At 41.2% G+C, this 19,319-nt stretch overlaps 1 protein-coding gene across 2 annotated transcripts in view; it reads left to right on the top strand.

Moving 5' to 3' along the window:
* The window catches only part of EXOC6B (exocyst complex component 6B), a 1,420,949-nt gene that overhangs the window by 777,504 nt on the left and 624,126 nt on the right, over positions 1-19,319 (top strand). For both annotated transcript variants that reach the window (XM_053704356.1, XM_053704355.1), the window contains exon 10: positions 4,719-4,765. In XM_053704356.1, the coding sequence (XP_053560331.1) occupies positions 4,719-4,765 (47 nt within the window). The remainder of the gene's footprint in view (positions 1-4,718; positions 4,766-19,319) is intronic.

Below are 19,319 nucleotides of genomic sequence, written 5' to 3'. Positions count from 1 at the left end.
CCATTAGATGATATTCTGGATAGAATTAGGGCTCTCAAGCTAGCTAATTCTTTCATTACAGAGGACGCTTTTCAACTGGCTAAATTAGCGGCAAATAATTCAGGTTTTGCCATTTTAGTGCGTAGAACGTTATGGCTTAAGTCCTGGTCTGCTGACGTTTCATCAAAAGCTAAGCTTTTAGCCATCCCTTTCAAGGGTAAGACCCTATTCGGACCTGAACTGAAAGGGATCATTTCAGACATCACTGGAGGAAAAAGCCATGCCCTTCCTCGGGATAAGACAAATAAGATGAAGACCAAACAAAATAATTTTCGTTCTTCCCGAAACTTCAAAAGTGGTCCCTCTATCTCCTCCCCTGCTGCTAAGCAAGAGGGGAATTTTGCTCAATCCAAGTCAGTCTGGAGACCTAACCAGACTTGGAACAAAGGTAAACAGGCCAAGAAGCCTTCTGCTGCCACCAAGACAGCATGAAGGGGTAGCCTCCGATCCGGGACTGGATCTAGTAGGGGGCAGACTTTCTCTCTTCACTCAGGCTTGGGCAAGAGATGTTCAGGACTCCTGGGCTTTAGAAATCGTAACCCAGGGGTATCTTCTAGATTTCAAAGATTCTCCTCCACGGGGGAGATTCCATCTTCCTCGATTGTCTGTAAACCAGACAAAAAGAGAGGCATTCGTACGCTGTTTAGAAGACCTATATACCATGGGAGTGATCTGCCCAGTTCCCAAAACAGAACAGGGGCAGGGGTTTTACTCCAATCTGTTTGTGGTTCATAAAAAAGAGGGAACCTTCAGACCAATTTTAGATCTCAAGATTCTAAACAAATTCCTCAGAGTCCCATCCTTCAAGATGGAGACCATTCAGACTATTTTACCAATGATTCAGGAGGGTCAATATATGACCACCATGGATTTAAAAGATGTATCTGCACATCCCTATCCACAAATATCATCACCAGTTCCTCAGGTTCGCCTTTCTGGACAAGCATTACCAGTTTCTGGCTCTTCCCTTCGGACTGGCCACAGCTCCCAGAATTTTCACAAAGGTGCTAGGGTCCCTTCTGGCGGTCCTAAGGCCGCGGGGCATAGCAGTGGCGCCTTATCTAGACGATATCTTAATTCAGGCGTCAACTTAAAGGGTTTAGTAAAACTGAGGCTGTGGGTATTTTACATAAAATGGAAAATTCAAGAACAAGGGGTCATGAGCTCAAGCTAAAGGGTAGTAGATTCAGGAGTAATTTGAGGAAGCACTTCTTTACAGAAAGAGTGATTGATTTATGGAATAAACTTCCTCAAGAGGTAGTAGCAACAAACACTGTGGGGGACTTTAAAAATGCATGGGACAAGCATAGGGCTATCCTACGAACTAGATAAGTTTATACTGTTAGGTAAGGTCGGGCAGACTTGCTGGGCCTATGGCTCTTATCTGCCGTCAATATCTATGTTTCTATGTAACTTACAAACTAGCCAAATCTCACACGGACATCGTGTTGGCTTTTCTAAGATCTCACGGGTGGAAGGTGAATGTAAAAAAGAGTTCACTTCTCCCCCTCATGAGAGTTCCATTCCTGGGAACTCTGATAGATTCGGTAGACATGAAAATTTTTCTGACGGAGGTCAGGAAATTAAATATTTTAACCACCTGCCAAGCTCTTCATTCCATTCCTCGGCCTTCTGTGGCTCAGTGTATGGAGGTAATCGGACTAATGGTAGCGGCAATGGACATAGTTCCATTTTCTTGCTTGCATCTCAGACCACTGCAACTATGCATGCTCAAACAGTGGAATGGGGATTATGCAAATTTATCTCCTCAGATAAATCTGGATCAAGAGACCGGAGACTCTCTTCTTTGGTGGTTGTCACAGGATCATCTGTCCCAGGGAATGTGTTTCTGCAGGCCAGCGTAGGTCATAGTGACGACGGACGCCAGCCTATTGGGCTGGGGTGCAGTCTAGAATTCCCTGAAAGCACAGGGTGTGTGGACTCAGGAGGAGCTCCTCCTGATAAATATTCTAGAACTGAAAGCGATATTCAACGCGCTTCAGGCGTGGCCTCAGCTGGCTTCGGCCAGATTCATAAGATTCCAGTCGGACAATATCACGACTGTAGCATATATCAATCATCAGGGGGGAAGAAAGAGTTCTCTAGCGATGATAGAAGTTACCAAAATAATTTGATGGGCAGAGACTCACTCTTGCCATCTATCAGCAATCTATATCCCAAAAGTGGAGAACTGGGAAGGGGATTTTCTAAGTCGTCAGACTTTTCATCCGGGGGAGTGGAAACTTCATCCGGAGGTGTTTGCACAATTGACTCCTCAATGGGGCACACCAGAATTGGATTTGATGGCGTCTCGTCAGAACGCCAAACTTCCTTGTTACGAGTCCAGATCACGGGTTCCTCAAGCAGTACTGATAGATGCTCTAGCAGTACCTTGGTCGTTTAACCTGGCTTATGTGTTTCCACCATTTCCTCTCCTTCCTTCTCTGATAGCCAGAATCAAACAGGAGAGAGCTTCAGTGATTTCGTATGCAGACCTGGTGGACATGTCATTTCTACCACCATGGACACTGCCACTGAGACAGGACCTCTCATTCACGGTTCGTTCCAGCATCCAAATCTAGTTTCTCTGCGGCTGACTGCCTGGAGATTGAACGCTTGATTTTATCTAAGCGGGAATTCTCTGAGTCCGTCATAGATACCTTGATTCAGGCTCGAAAGCCTGTCACTAGGAAAATGTATCATAAAATATGGCGTAAATATCTTTATTGGTGTGAATCCAATGGCTACTCATGGAGTAAGATCAGGATTCCTAGGATTTTGTCCTTTCTCCAAGAAGGATTGGAGAAGGGGTTATCAGCTAGTTCCCTGCTTTATCCATTTTACTACACAAGCGTCTGGCAGATGTTCCAGAGACGTTCAGTCGTTTTGTCAAGCTTTAGTTAGAATCAAGCCTGTGTTTAAATCTGTTGCTCCGCCATGGAGTTTGAATTTAGTTCTTAATGTTCTTCAAGGGGTTCCGTTTGAACCTATGCATTCCATAGATATTAAGCTTCTGTCTTGGAAAGTTCTGTTTTTAGTCGCTATCTCTTCGGCTTGAAGAGTTTCTAAACTATCTGCATTGCAATGCGACTCACCTTATCTTGTTTTTTATTCTGATAAGGTGGTTTTGCGTACCAAACCTGGATTCCTTCCTAAGGTTGTTACTAATAAGAATATTAATCAGGAAATTGTTGTTCCTTCCCTGTGTCCTAATCCTTCCTCTAAGAAGGAGCGTCTATTGCACAACTTGGACGTGGTTCGTGCTTTGAAGTTTTACTTGCAAGCGACCAAAGATTTCCGTCAAACATCTTCTTTGTTTGTTGTCTATTCTGGAAAACGTAGAGGTCAAAAAGCTACGGCTACACCTCTTTCTTTTTGGCTGAAAAGCATCATCCGTTTGGCATACAAGACTGCTGGACAGCAGCCTCCTGAAAGAATTACAGCTCACTCTACTAGAGCGGTGGCTTCCACATGGGCTTTTAAAAATGATGCTTCTGTTGAACAGATTTGTAAGGCTGCGACTTGGTCGTCGCTTCATACCTTTTCCAAATTTTACAAATTTTATACTTTTGCTTCTTCGGAGGCTATTTTTGGGAGAAAAGTTCTTCAAGCAGTGGTGCCTTCTGTATAACCATCTGTCTTGTCCCTCCCGTTCATCCGTGTCCTATAGCTTTGGTATTGTATCCCACAAGTAAAGGATGAATCTGTGGACTCGTCGTACCTTATGGAAGAAAAGTAAATTTATGCTTACCTGATAAATTAATTTATTCTATGGTACGACGAGTCCACGGCCCGCCCTGTCATTTTAAGACAGATTATATTTGTTTGATTTTAAACTTGTCACCTCTGCTCCTTTTAGTTTCTCCTTTTTCTTCTTGTACCTTTGGTCAAATGACTGGGGGTGGAGTTAAAGGGCCATAATACCCAAATGTTCTCTCTCTCTATGTAAAAAAGAAAGATATTTTACCTCAAAAGTTCCTCAGTAGCCACCTCCCATTGTAAAGGATTTCTAAGAAGCATTTTAGTGTGTCTGTCCTGGGACATCTGAAGGGATGAGCATCGTGCACTCTCATATTATTTCACCAATCAGGTAAAGGAAGCTTACTATGAAATCTCATGAGTTATGTCAAATCTCATGAGATCACAGTAAGAGTTCATGACCTCAGCAATGCTGATGCTGATTGGCTGCTGTTCATTTCTTCATTTTTTTTTTTATTTTTACCTGCAGCTGGGAGCAGGTGAAGTATAACTTTTTACACAGAACTTACTCTGCTGAGCTGAGGAGATTGTGAGGTAAAATATCTTCCTTTTTTACATAGAGATGTTCAGGTGATATTTTCCTGTCAGCTTTTTACAGTTATACTGCATGAGTTTCAAGTGATTTAGCATATGAGTATTATGTCCCTTTAAGGGAGGAGCTATATAGACAGCTCTGCTGTGGTGCTCTTTGCAACTTCCTGTTAGCAGGAGGATAATATCCCACAAGTAAAGGATGAATCTGTGTACTTGTCGTACCATAGAAGAAATTAATTTATCAGGTAAGCATAAATTTACTTTTTATATGGTTGCCTTCAACTAAAGTGAGGGTGCCGTTTCTATTTAGAAAAAGTGAGACGAGTATCACACATCATGAATATATATGTTGGTCTGTTTCAAACTGAAGAACTCTTCTGTTTTAGCACGAAACGCTAGATGGCTACAGGAAATACTTCAACCAGATAGTTGGGTAAGTTCTTCTCTATTTACAATATTGTTCATTAGGTCCCGAAAGAAAGGCATAAAGTGTACTGAGAAATGCTAGCTAACATGCTGAATATTACTGTACAGATTTACAGTGTCCTGTGAATCTAATACTAATAGGACTAATTGGAATTATCATAAACAAAAAGAAGATACTGACAGACAAAGCCAATAGCTATGGGGAATCTCTCTAAATCCTGATTTTTAAATTGCACAAAAAAAAATGTAATATGTTAAAAACACATATAAAATAAAACCAAGGTGCTCAAAAAGAGCTAAATATTTGCAATATCCGGCTGAACAAACAGAAATAAAAATAATGTATTTATTTACACATGATAAACATAAACATGTAAAAAAGTACTTATACATAAACATGATGCAATACAATAAAAACACTGGCAATGGTTATACACTTATACCAATGGATGCACACAAAAGTATAGCCTTGCATGAGAGAAGCAACAATTGAAAAGGACTACAGCAGAGTCCGGAGAACAGATACAATTATCATTTTTTGTATGCTATTTTAAGTAAATGTTTTTTAAAATTTTAATTTTTAAATGTTGACCTTTTCAATATAAGTTGAATCAATTAATGTTTATGAGTAACTACATTATAGAATGCACTTTTATTGTTGTCATTTATCATTTATTAATATTATGTGACATTTTTAAATTAAGATATCTTTGTATAAATATATTGGTCCAATGTGTATAGATGAACGTTGTTTTAAATTACCTATCATTCCGCTATAAATCTGCATAAACACTCCTGCAATTGTGAATATACTAATTAAAAATGTAAATATATGGCAGTGGACTTACTCCAGCAGGGTATATAGCGTTGTGAATGATTGGTAAGAACAGAGCTTGAGAAAGGCACGTCTGCCAAAACGCGTTGCTCTGTTTTTGTCCTTGTCAGTTTTCTGTAGTTGGCAAAAAATCCACTATAGTGAAGACCACAATCGAAAAAGATACAAGTGGTCGGATTTACTACACGTTTGCCTTACCTCCTCACACTGCTTCAATCACGCTGTTTGGTTTGAAGAAACACCTGCAAAAAAGCAAAGGACGCTTTGGAAACCTTTGAGGACGCCAGCACCTACCCGGTGTAAGTACTGAGAAATTAATACAACACACAGAGAAAGTCCAGCACTCACTTACAAGCTCTCAGCTAAGATTTAAAAAGCAAAAATATAAAGGTTAGTTACCGCATTTGGCCAAATGGGACAAGCTCAGGTACCACATCAAGGTCCTTTCCAATACCTGGGACCCTAAAACAGCCACACAATGCAAGCTCTCAAATCCAAACAAACTGGGAACAAGGGAAGGGTGCACAGGCTTATGCAATCACGCTGGACATATACAAAACACGGAAGGGGACTGCACTCTCATACCGGACCAGGTACACATCCTATGACCCTGCAACATGCTGAGAGATTGTAAGTGAGTGCTGGACTTTCTCTATGTGTTGTATTAATTTGTTTTGTAATTTTCCCTATGGTTCTTGCACCCAGACCTGTCTGGGGTTAACTGCCTGTGACTCTGGGGACAGCACAGCTTCCTGTAAGTGCCCGTGAGCACCCAGGGTTGAGCATGTTGCAGGGTCATGGGATGTGTACCCGGTCCGGTATGAGAGTGCAGTCCCCTTCCGTATTAAGTACTGAGAAACACATTTTTAACTTGCCTATATACTTTGTGACAAGGATTCCCTGTCGCACTACAGGAGTTCCAGATCACGTTTCTTCCTGTGGCTACTTTGTATTTGAAGACTTCATATCACCAATATTGATTTTATCTGTGGTCCTTTTCAAATGTTGCTTCTCTCATGCAAGGCTATAATTTGTGTGTGCATCCATTGGTATAAGTGTATAACCATTGCCAGATTGTTTTTATTGTATTGCATCATGTTTATGTATAAGTACTTTTTTAAATTTTAATGTTTATCATGTGTAAATAAATACATTATTTTTATTTCTGTTTGTTCGGCCCGATACTGAAAATATTAAACGCCATAATTCTATTTTATATGTGTTTTTCACATATTACATTTTCTTTGTGCTAATTGGAATTATCACAATGCCATTGTCAATCTAAAGAAGAAATACAATGTGAGTGTTTAAAGCAAACTGAAAAGAAAGACAACACAGACTCGTATGTTCTTTTTAAGTCTGTTTAAATTTATCAGTTTGAGAAGCAAAACACTTTGAAGATCAATCTCAGTCTTATCTGATTCTTCTTCTTGTATTTTTCTCAGAGTATTTCTTTTCAGTGTTTAATCATTTAATGTTATTGAGATAGTTTACTGGTTGCACACAGAATGTTTCCAGATAAAGATGTCTCTTTTATTGACATGTGGAACTTTACCAAAATAATCTGTTATTGCTTGATACATTGTATAGCAAATTTCTGCTGTAATTAACTGAATGGGACACTGAACCCACATTTCTTTCATGTAATTGGCAAGAGTCCATGAGCTAGGGACGTATGGGATATACAATCCTACCAGGAGGGGCAAAGTTTCCCAAACCTGAAAATGCCTATAAATACACCCCTCACCACACCCACATTTCAGTTTTACAAACTTTGCCTCCTATGGAGGTGGTGAAGTAAGTTTGTGCTAAGATTTCTACGTTGACATGCGCTTCTCAGCATTTTGAAGCCCGATTCCTCTGAGCACAGCGAATGTTAGGACGTGGAGAGTATTACCTATTGAATGCAGTGATTTCCCTAACGGGGGTCTATTTAATAGGTTCTCTGTTATCGGTCGTAGAGATTCATCTCCTACCTCCCTTTTCAGATCGACGATATACTCTCATATACCATTACCTCTACCGATAACTGTTTCAGTACTGGTTTGGCTATCTGCTATATGTGGATAGGTGTCTTTAGTAAGAATGTTTTTATTTCTTAAGACACCTCAGCTATGGTTTGGCACTTTATGCATTTATATAAAGTTCTAAATATATGGATTGTACTTATATTTGCCATGAGTCAGGTTCATGTATTTCCTTTTGCAGATTGTCAGTTTCATATTTGGGAAAGTTAATATTGATGAATATTTTTCTTACCTGGGGTTTAGTCTTTTTTTCAATTGTCTACTTGTTTTAATTTAATCTTGCGGGTGCGCTAAATGCCACACTTTATTGCGTCATTTTTTGGCGCGGAAAGGGCACGTCCGTTGACGTAAGTTCGTCATTTCCGCCGTTGTAGTTGACGCAGGGGTTCACACAGGGTTGCGTCGTTAGCGACGTGAGTGTGTCACTTCCGGACATGGTTGGCACCAAAAAATTTCTAGTTACGTTGTGTATCATACTTGGTGCCAATTTATTACCCCATTGCTTTTGCCTCTTGCCTTTTTCTAAGTCAGAGGGCTATGCGCATTTTTTCCCATTCATATAAGTAAATTGATCATTTTGCTTTATATGTTGTTTTTTCTTTTACATTCTGCAAGATGTCTCAATATGATCCTGCCTCAGAAGACTCTGTTGGAACTTTGCTGCCTGACATCGGTTCTACCAAAGATAAGTTCATTTGTTGTAAAATTTTGGAGATTATATCTCCTAATGTCATTTGTATTAGTTGTCATGATAAACTTTTACATGCAATAGTGTCCATCTGTAATAGTACATTACCGGTTGCAGTTCCTTCAACTTCTAATGTACATGATATACCTGTGAATTTTAAAGAATTAGTTACTGATTCTATTCAGAAGGATTTGTCTGCATTTCCACCTTCTAATAAGTGTAAGAGGTCTTTTAAAACTTCTAATAAAGTTGATGAAATTTCAAATGACCGACAACATAATGAATTATCCACTTCTGATGAGGATCTATCTGATTCAGAAGATCCTTCCTCAGACATTGACACTGACAAATCTACTTATTTATTTAAAATAGAGTATATGCAATCTTTGTTAAAAGAAGTGTTAATTACTTTGGATATTGAGGAAGCTAGTCCTCTTGATATTAAAACTAGTAAACGTTTAAATGCTGTTTTTAAACCTACTGTCGTTACTCCAGAGGTTTTTCCTATTCCTGATGCTATTTCTGACATGATTTCTAAGAAATGGAATAAGCCAGGTACTCCTTTTAATCCTTCTGCAAGGTTTAAAAAATTGTATCCTTTACCAGCGGTTGCAATAGAGTTTTGGGAAAAAATCCCCAAAGTTGATGGGGCTATTTCTACTCTTGCTAAACGAACCACTATTCCTATGGAAGATAATACTTCCTTTAAAGATCCTTTAGATAGGGAGCTTGAATCTTATCTAAGGAAAGCCTATTTATATTCAGGTCATCTTCTCAGGCCTGCAATTACTTTGGCTGATGTTGCAGCTGCTTCAACTTTTTGGTTGGAGAATTTAGCGCAACAAGAATTGGATTCTGACATATCTAGCATTATTTGCTTACTGCAACATGCTAATCATTTTATTTGTGATGCCATTTTTGATATTATCAAAATTGATGTTAGATCCATATCTTTAGCTATTTTAGCTAGATGAGCTTTGTGGCTTAAATCTTGGAATGCTGATATGACATCTAAGTCTAGATTACTATCTCTTTCTTTCCAAGGTAATAATTTATTTGGTTCTCAGTTGGATTCTATTATTTCAACTGTTACTGGGGGGAAAGGAGTTTTTTTGCCTCTGGATAAAAAACCTAAGGGTCCTTTCGACAAAATAAGGAACAAAAACCTAATCCTTCCCCCAAGGAATCTGTTTCCAATTGGAAGCCTTCCTCATATTGAAATGAATCCAAGCCTTTCAAGAAACCAAACTCAGCCCCTAAGTCTGCATGAAGGTGCTGCCCTCATTCCAGCACAGCTGGTAGGGGGGCTTATTAAGGTTTTTCAAGGATGTTTGGATAAATTCTGTCCAAAATCAATGGATTCAGAGCATTGTCTCTCAGGGGTACCGAATTGGATTCAGAGTAAGACCTCCTGTGAGATTTTTTCTCTCACGCATCCCAGTGAATCCAGTAAAAGCTCAGGTTTTTCTGAAGTGTGTTTCAGATCTGGAGGTTTCGGGGGTAATCATGCCGGTTCCTTTTCAGGAACAAGGCCTGGGGTTTTATTCAAATCTATTCATTGTCCCAAAGAGAGAACATTTAGTCAGACCAGTTCTAGATCTGAAAATTTTGAATCGTTATGTAAGACTACCAACTTTCAAGATGGTAACTATAAGGACTATTCTGCCTTTTGTTCAGCAAGGACATTATATGTCTACAATAGACTTGCAGGTTGCTTACCTTCATATTCCGATTCATCCAGAACATTATCAGTTCCTGAGATTCTCTTTTCTAGACAAGCATTACCAATTTGTTGCTCTTCCATTTGGCCTAGCAACAGCTCCAAGAATCTTTTCAAAGGTTCTGGGTGCCCTACTCTCTGTAATCAGAGAACAGGGTATTGCGGTGTTTCCTTATTTGGACGATATCTTGGTACTAGCTGAGTCTTTACGTTCTGCAGAATCTCACACTAATCAATTTGTGTTGTTTCTTCGAAAACATGGTTGGAGGATCAGTTTACCAAAAAGTTTTGTGATTCCTCAGACAAGGGTCACCTTTTTAGGTTTCCAGATAGATTCAGTGTCCATGACTCTGTCTCTAATAGACAAGAGATGTTTTAAATTGGTTGCAGCATGTCGGCACCTTCAGTCTCAGTCATTCCCTTCAGTGGCTATTTGCATGTAAGTTTTAGGCCTCATGACTGCAGCATTTGACGCGATTCCTTTTGCTCGTTTTCACATGATACCTCTCCAGCTTTGCATGCTGAATCAATGGTGCCGGGATTATACAAAGATATCACAATTAATATCCTTAAATCCCAATGTTCGACACTCTCTGACGTGGTGGTTAAATCACCAGCGTTTTGTTCAAGGGTCCTCTTTTGTTCAGCCAACCTGGACTGTGATCACTACAGATGCGAGTCTTTCAGGTTGGGGAGCTGTCTGGGGATCTCTGAGAGCACAAGGAGATTGGAAATCTCAAGAGGCGAGATTACCAATCAGTATTTTAGAACTGTGCAATTCTCAGAGCTCTTCAGTTTTGGCCTCTGTTGAAGAGAGAACCGTTAATTTGTTTTCAGCCAGACAAAATCACAACGGTGGCATATGTCAATCATCAGGGTGGGACTCACAGTCCCCTAACTATGAAAGAAGTATCTTGGATACTTGTTTGGGTGGAATCCAGCTCTTGTCTAATTTCTGCGGTTCATATCCCAGGTGTAGACAATAGGGAGGCGGATTATCTCAGCCGTCAGACTTTACATCCAGGGGAGTGGTCTCTCCATCCAGATGTGTTTTCTCAGATTGTTCAGATGGGGGGTCTTCCAGAGATAGATCTCATGGCCTCTCATCTAAACAAGAAACTTCCCAGATACCTGTCCAGGGATTCGTAGGCGGAAGCAGTGGATGCGTGGACACTTCCTTGGTGTTATCAACCTGCTTATATCTTCCCGCCTCTAGTTCTTCTTCCGAGAGTGATCTCAAAGATCATCATGGAGCAATAGTTTGTTTTGCTGGTGGCTCCAGCTTGGCCCCACAGGTTTTGGTATGCGGATCTTGTTCGGATGTCCAGTTGCCAACCTTGGCCACTTCCGTTAAGGCCGGACCTACTGTCTCAAGGTCCGTTTTTCCATCAGGATCTCAAATCATTAAATTTGAAGGTATGGAAATTGAACGCTTAGTATTAAGTCATAGAGGTTTCTCTGACTCAGTAATTAATACTATGTTACAAGCTTGTAAATCTGTCTCTAGGAAGATTTATTATCGAGTTTGGAAGATTTACATTTCATGGTGTTCTTCTCATAAATTCTCTTGGCATTCTTTTAGAATTCCTAGAATTTTACAGTTTCTTCAGGATGGTTTGGATAGGGGTTTGTCTGCAAGTTCTTTGAAGGGACAAATCTCTGCTCTTTCAGTTTTATTTCACAGAAAGATTGCTAAACTTCCTAATATTCACTGTTTTGTACAGGCTTTAGTTTGTATTAAGCCCGTCATTAAATAAATTTCTCCTCCTTGGAGTCTTAATTTGGTTTTGAAGGCGTTACAGGCTCCTCCGTTTGAGCCTATGCATTCTTTGGACATTAAACTACTTTTTTGGAAAGTATTGTTCCTTTTAGCCATCTCTTATGCTAGAAGAGTGTCTGGGTTAATCTGCTCTTTCTTGTGAATCTCCTTTCTCCAACATTGGTGTGTCCGGTCCACGGCGTCATCCATAACTTGTGGGAATATTCTCTTGCCTAACAGGAAATGGCAAAGAGCACAGCAAAAGCTGTCCATATAGTCCCTCCCAGGCTCCCCCCCCTCAGTCATTCTCTTTGCCGCTGAACAAGCAGCATCTCCACGGAGATGGTGAAGAGTATGTGGTGTTTAGTTGTAGTTTTTTTTTTATTCTACTATCAAGAGTTTATTTTAAAATAGTGCTGGTATGTACTATTTACTCTGAAACAGAAAAAGATGAAGAGTTCTGTTTGTGAGAGGAGTATGATTTTAGCAGCAGTAACTAAAATTGTTTGCTGTTTCCACATAGGACTGTTGAGATAAGATAACTTCAGTTGGGGGAAACAGTTGGCAGACTTTTCTGCTTAAGGTATGACTAGCCATATTTCTAACAAGACTGTGTAATGCTGGAAGGCTGTCATTTTTCCCCTCATGGGGACCGGTAAGCCATTTTCTTAGTCTCAAACAGAATAAAGGGCTTAATATGGGCTATAAAACTGGTAGACACTTTTATGGGCTAGATTGATTGCTTTATTTGGGCATTTTATACAGTTTGATGTTGAAATTCACACTTTCTTCTGTTATGTGTGATCAGTCCACGGGTCATCATTACTTCTGGGATATAACTCCTCCCCAACAGGAAATGCAAGAGGATTCACCCAGCAGAGCTGCATATAGCTCCTCCCCTCTACGTCAGTCCCAGTCATTCTCTTGCACCCAACGACTAGATAGGATGTGTGAGAGGACTATGGTGATTATACTTAGTTTTTATGACTTCAATCAAAAGTTTGTTATTTTAAAATAGCACCGGAGCGTGTTATTACTTCTCTGGCAGAGTTTGAGGAAGAATCTGTCAGAGTTTTTTACTATGATTTTAACCGGAGTAGTTAAGATCATATTGCTGTTCTCGGCCATCTGAGGGAGGTAAAGGCTTCAGATCAGGGGACAGCGGGCAGATGAATCTGCATTGAGGTATGTAGCAGTTTTTATTTTCTGAATGGAATTGATGAGAAAATCCTGCCATACCGTTAAAATGACATGTATGTATACACTTCAGTATTCTGGGGATGGTATTTCACCGGAACTACTCTGTTAAAGGTCACTAATCCTTTTTAATAACTATTTATCATGTTAAACGTTTTTGCTGGAATGTAGAATCGTTTACATTGCTGAGGTACTGTGTGAATAAATATTTGGGCATTATTTTCCACTTGGCAGTTTTTTTTTGCTTTAATTGTGACAGTTTCGTTTCTCTTCACTGCTGTGTGGGAGAGGGAGGGGCCGTTTTTGGCGCTCTTTGCTACGCATCAAAAAATACCAGTCAGTTACTTTTATTTTTCCTGCATGATCCGGTTCATCTCTGATAGATCTCAGGGGTCTTCAAACTTCTTTGAAGGGAGGTAAATTCTCTCAGCAGAGCTGTGAGAATTCTTATAGTGACTGTGAATAAAAACGTTGCTTTGTATTTTTTATGTCATATTTAATTATTGTTATTTTACTAATGGGAACAAACCTTTGCTAAAAGTTTTGTTGTTTTAAAGTTTGATGCTATAACTGTTTTTCAGTTCACTAGTTCAACTGTCATTTAATCGTTAGTACCTCTTTGAGGCACAGTACGTTTTTTGCTAAAAAAGATTATAACCAAGTTGTAAGTTTTTTGCTAGTGTGTTAAACATGTCTGACTCAGAGGAAGATATCTGTGTCATTTGTTCCAATGCCAAGGTGGAGCCCAATAGAAATTTATGTACTAACTGTATTGATGCTACTTTAAATAAAAGTCAATCTGTACAATGTGAACAAATTTCACCAAACAGCGAAGGGAGAGTTATGCCGACTAACTCGCCTCACGCGGCAGTACCTGCATCTCCCGCCCGGGAGGTGCGTGATATTTTGGCGCCTAGTACATCTGGGCGGCCATTACAGATAACATTACAAGATATGGCTACTGTTATGTCTGAAGTTTTGTCTAAATTACCAGAACTAAGAGGCAAGCGTGATCACTCTGGGGTGAGAACAGAGTGCGCTGACAATGCTAGGGCCATGTCTGATACTGCGTCACAGCTCGCAGAGCATGAGGACGGAGAGCTTCATTCTGTGGGTGACGGTTCTGATCCAAACAGATTGGACTCAGATATTTCAAATTTTAAATTTAAATTGGAGAACCTCCGTGTATTACTAGGGGAGGTCTTAGCAGCTCTCAACGATTGTAACACCGTTGCAATACCAGAGAAACTGTGTAGGTTGGATAAATACTTTGCGGTACCGGCGAGTACTGACGTTTTTCCTATACCTAAGAGACTAACTGAAATTGTTACTAAGGAGTGGGATAGACCCGGTGTGCCGTTCTCACCCCCTCCAATATTTAGAAAGATGTTTCCAATAGACGCCACCACTCGGGACTTATGGCAAACGGTCCCCAAGGTGGAGGGAGCAGTTTCTACTTTAGCTAAGCGTACCACTATCCCGGTGGAGGATAGCTGTGCTTTCTCTGATCCAATGGATAAAAAATTAGAGGGTTACCTTAAGAAAATGTTTGTTCAACAAGGTTTTATATTACAACCCCTTGCATGTATCGCGCCGATTACGGCTGCGGCAGCATTTTGGATTGAGTCGCTTGAAGAGAACCTTAGTTCATCTACGCTAGACGACATTACGGACAGGCTTAGAGTCCTTAAACTAGCTAATTCCTTCATTTCGGAGGCCGTAGTACATTTAACCAAACTTACGGCTAAGAACTCAGGATTCGCCATACAGGCACGTAGGGCGCTGTGGCTAAAATCCTGGTCAGCTGATGTTACTTCTAAGTCCAAATTACTTAATATACCTTTCAAGGGGCAGTCTTTATTTGGGCCCGGTTTGAAAGAGATTATCGCTGACATTACAGGAGGTAAGGGCCACGCCCTACCTCAAGACAAAGCCAAAGCTAAGGCTAGACAGTCTAATTTTCGTCCCTTCCGGAACTTTAAAACAGGAGCAGCATCAACCTCCACTGCACCAAAACAGGAAGGAGCTGTTGCTCGTTACAGGCAAGGCTGGAAGCCTAACCAGTCCTGGAACAAGAGCAAGCAGGCCAGGAAACCTGCTGCTGCCCCAAAGACAGCATGAACCGAGAGCCCCCGATCCGGGACCGGATCTAGTAGGGGGCAGACTCTCTCTCTTCGCCCAGGCCTGGGCAAGAGATGTTCAGGATCCCTGGGCACTAGAGATCATATCTCAGGGATACCTTCTAGACTTCAAAATATCTCCCCCAAGAGGGAGATTTCATCTGTCAAGGTTGTCAACAAACCAGATAAAGAGAGAAGCGTTTCTACGCTGCGTACAAGATCTGTTAATAATGGGAGTGATCCATCCGGTTCCGCGGTCGGAACAAGGACAAGGGTTCTACTCAAACCTGTTTGTAGTTCCCAAAAAAGAGGGAACTTTCAGGCCAATCTTAGATTTAAAGATTCTAAACAAATTCCTAAGAGTTCCATCGTTCAAAATGGAAACTATTCGGACAATCTTACCCATGATCCAAGAGGGTCAGTACATGACCACAGTGGATTTAAAGGATGCTTACCTTCACATACCGATCCACAGAGATCATCACCGGTATCTAAGGTTTGCCTTCTTAGACAGGCACTACCAGTTTGTAGCTCTTCCATTCGGATTGGCTACGGCTCCAAGAATCTTCACAAAGGTTCTGGGTGCCCTTCTGGCGGTACTAAGACCGCGAGGGATTTCGGTAGCTCCATACCTAGACGACATTCTAATACAAGCTTCAAGCTTTCAAACTGCCAAGTCTCATACAGAGTTGGTTCTGGCATTTCTAAGGTCGCATGGATGGAAAGTGAACGAAAAGAAGAGTTCTCTTTTCCTCTCACAAGAGTTCCATTCTTGGGGACTCTTATAGATTCTGTAGAAATGAAGATTTACCTGACAGAGGACAGGTTAACAAAGCTTCAAAATGCATGCCGTGTCCTTCATTCCATTCAACACCCGTCAGTAGCTCAATGCATGGAGGTGATCGGCTTAATGGTAGCGGCAATGGACATAGTACCTTTTGCACGCCTACACCTCAGACCTCTGCAATTATGCATGCTAAGTCAGTGGAATGGGGATTACTCAGATTTGTCCCCTACTCTGAATCTGAATCAAGAGACCAGAAATTCTCTTCTATGGTGGCTTCATCGGCCACACCTGTCCAGGGGGATGCCATTCAGCAGGCCAGACTGGACAATTGTAACAACAGACGCCAGCCTACTAGGTTGGGGCGCTGTCTGGAATTCTCTGAAGGCTCAGGGACTATGGAATCAGGAGGAGAGTCTCCTTCCAATAAACATTCTGGAATTGAGGGCAGTTCTCAATGCCCTTCTAGCTTGGCCCCAATTAACAACTCGGGGGTTCATCAGGTTTCAGTCGGACAACATCACGACTGTAGCTTACATCAACCATCAGGGAGGGACAAGAAGCTCCCTAGCAATGGTGGAAGTATCAAAGATAATTCGCTGGGCAGAGTCTCACTCTTGCCACCTGTCAGCAATCCACATCCCGGGAGTGGAGAACTGGGAGGCGGATTTCTTGAGTCGCCAGACTTTTCATCCGGGGGAGTGGGAACTTCATCCGGAGGTCTTTGCCCAAATACTTCGACGTTGGGGCAAACCAGAGATAGATCTCATGGCGTCTCGCCAGAACGCCAAACTTCCTCGCTACGGGTCCAGATCCAGGGATCCGGGAGCGGTTCTGATAGATGCTTTGACAGCACCTTGGAACTTCGGGATGGCTTATGTGTTTCCACCCTTTCCGCTGCTTCCTCGATTGATTGCCAAAATCAAGCAGGAGAGAGCATCAGTGATTCTAATAGCGCCTGCATGGCCACGCAGGACTTGGTATGCAGATCTAGTGGACATGTCATCCTGTCCGCCTTGGTCTCTACCTCTAAGACAGGACCTTCTGATACAGGGTCCATTCAAACATCAAAATCTAACTTCTCTGAAGCTGACTGCTTGGAAATTGAACGTTTGATTTTATCAAAACGTGGTTTTTCTGAGTCGGTTATTGATACCCTGATACAGGCTAGGAAGCCTGTTACCAGAAAGATTTACCATAAAATATGGCGTAAATACCTATACTGGTGCGAATCCAAACATTACTCCTGGAGTAAGGTTAGGATCTCTAGGATATTGTCTTTTCTACAAGAAGGATTAGAAAAGGGTTTATCAGCTAGTTCATTAAAGGGACAGATTTCAGCTCTGTCCATCTTGTTACACAGGCGTCTGTCAGAAAATCCAGACGTCCAGGCTTTTTGTCAGGCTTTAGCTAGGATCAAGCCTGTGTTTAAAGCTGTTGCTCCGCCATGGAGTTTAAACTTAGTTCTTAACGTTTTACAGGGTGTTCCATTTGAACCCCTTCATTCCATTGATATAAAATTGTTATCTTGGAAAGTTCTGTTTTTAATGGCTATTTCCTCGGCTCGAAGAGTCTCTGAGTTATCAGCCTTACATTGTGATTCTCCTTATCTGATTTTTCACTCAGACAAGGTGGTTCTGCGTACTAAACCTGGGTTCTTACCTAAGGTGGTCACTAACAGGAATATCAATCAAGAGATTGTTGTTCCATCCTTGTGTCCAAATCCTTCTTCAAAGAAGGAACGTCTTCTACACAATCTGGATGTAGTTCGTGCCCTCAAGTTCTACTTGCAGGCAACTAAAGATTTTCGCCAAACTTCTTCCCTGTTTGTCGTTTATTCTGGACAGAGGAGAGGTCAAAAAGCTTCTGCTACCTCTCTCTCTTTTTGGCTTCGTAGCATAATACGTTTAGCCTATGAGACTGCTGGTCAGCAGCCTCCTGAAAGAATTACAGCTCACTCCACTAGAGCTGTGGCTTCCACTTGGGCCTTTAAGAATGAGGCCTCTGTTGAACAGATTTGCAAGGCTGCAACTTGGTCTTCGCTTCATACTTTTTCCAAATTTTACAAATTTGACACTTTTGCTTCTTCGGAGGCTATTTTTGGGAGAAAGGTTCTTCAGGCAGTGGTTCCTTCTATATAATGAGCCTGCCTATCCCTCCCGTCATCCGTGTACTTTTGCTTTGGTATTGGTATCCCAGAAGTAATGATGACCCGTGGACTGATCACACATAACAGAAGAAAACATAATTTATGCTTACCTGATAAATTCCTTTCTTCTGTTGTGTGATCAGTCCACGGCCCGCCCTGTTTTAAGGCAGGTAAATATCTTTTAAATTATACTCCAGTCACCACTTCACCCTTGGTTACTCCTTTCTCGTTGATTCTTGGTCGAATGACTGGGACTGACGTAGAGGGGAGGAGCTATATGCAGCTCTGCTGGGTGAATCCTCTTGCATTTCCTGTTGGGGAGGAGTTATATCCCAGAAGTAATGATGACCCGTGGACTGATCACACAACAGAAGAAAGGAATTTATCAGGTAAGCATAAATTATGTTTTATATCTTTGGGGAACGTTTTTTTACGTCAGGCACTGGTTTAGACACCTTCCCAGTCAGGAAGGGCCTTCTCTATAGTAGGCAGAGCCTCATTTTCGCGCCATTACTGCGCAGTTACTTTTGAGAGCGGTACATGCAGCTGCATGTGTGTGGGTCTGGAATTAGTTGAAAAGGTTCCTAGAAGGCTTCATTTGGTATCGTATACACCCCTGGGTTTGGTGAAGTCGCAGCAAAGGCTGGAGCTGGGACTGTAAGGAGGTTAAAAATGTAAACGGCTCCGGTTTCCTCATTTTAAGGGTTAACAGTCTGAAATTTGGGGTGCAATGCTTTGAATGGTGAAAATTTGGTTAAAATTGAACAATTCCTTCATAGTGTTTCACATATTCAGTAATAAAGTGTGCCCTGTTTAAAATTTAAAGAGACAGTAACGGTTTTGTTTTAAAACGGTTTTTGTACTTTATTGACAAGTTTAAGCCTGTTTAACATGTCTGTGCCTTCAGATAAACTATGTTCTGTATGTATGGAAGCCAATGTGTCTCCCCCTTCAAATATGTGTGATAATTGTGCCATAGCGTCCAAACAAAGTAAGGACAGTACTGCCACAGATAGTAAAGTTGCCCAAGATGATTCATCAGATGAAGGGAGTAGACATAGTTCTACATCATCTCCTTCTGTGTCTACACCAGTTTTGCCCACGCAGGAGATCCCCTGTACTTCTAGCACGCCAATGCTTGTTACTATGCAACAATTGACGGCAGTAATGGATAACTCCATAGCAAATATTTTATCCAAAATGCCTGCATTTCAGAGAAAGCGCGATTGCTCTGTTTTAAACACTGTAGAGCAGGAGGGCGCTGATGATAATTGCTCTGTCA

This window comes from Bombina bombina, chromosome 2, assembly GCF_027579735.1.
Source record: "Bombina bombina isolate aBomBom1 chromosome 2, aBomBom1.pri, whole genome shotgun sequence".
Taxonomy (NCBI): domain Eukaryota; kingdom Metazoa; phylum Chordata; class Amphibia; order Anura; family Bombinatoridae; genus Bombina; species Bombina bombina.
Note: the sequence above shows the minus strand (reverse complement) of the source record. Positions and strands in the feature narration are given on the sequence as shown.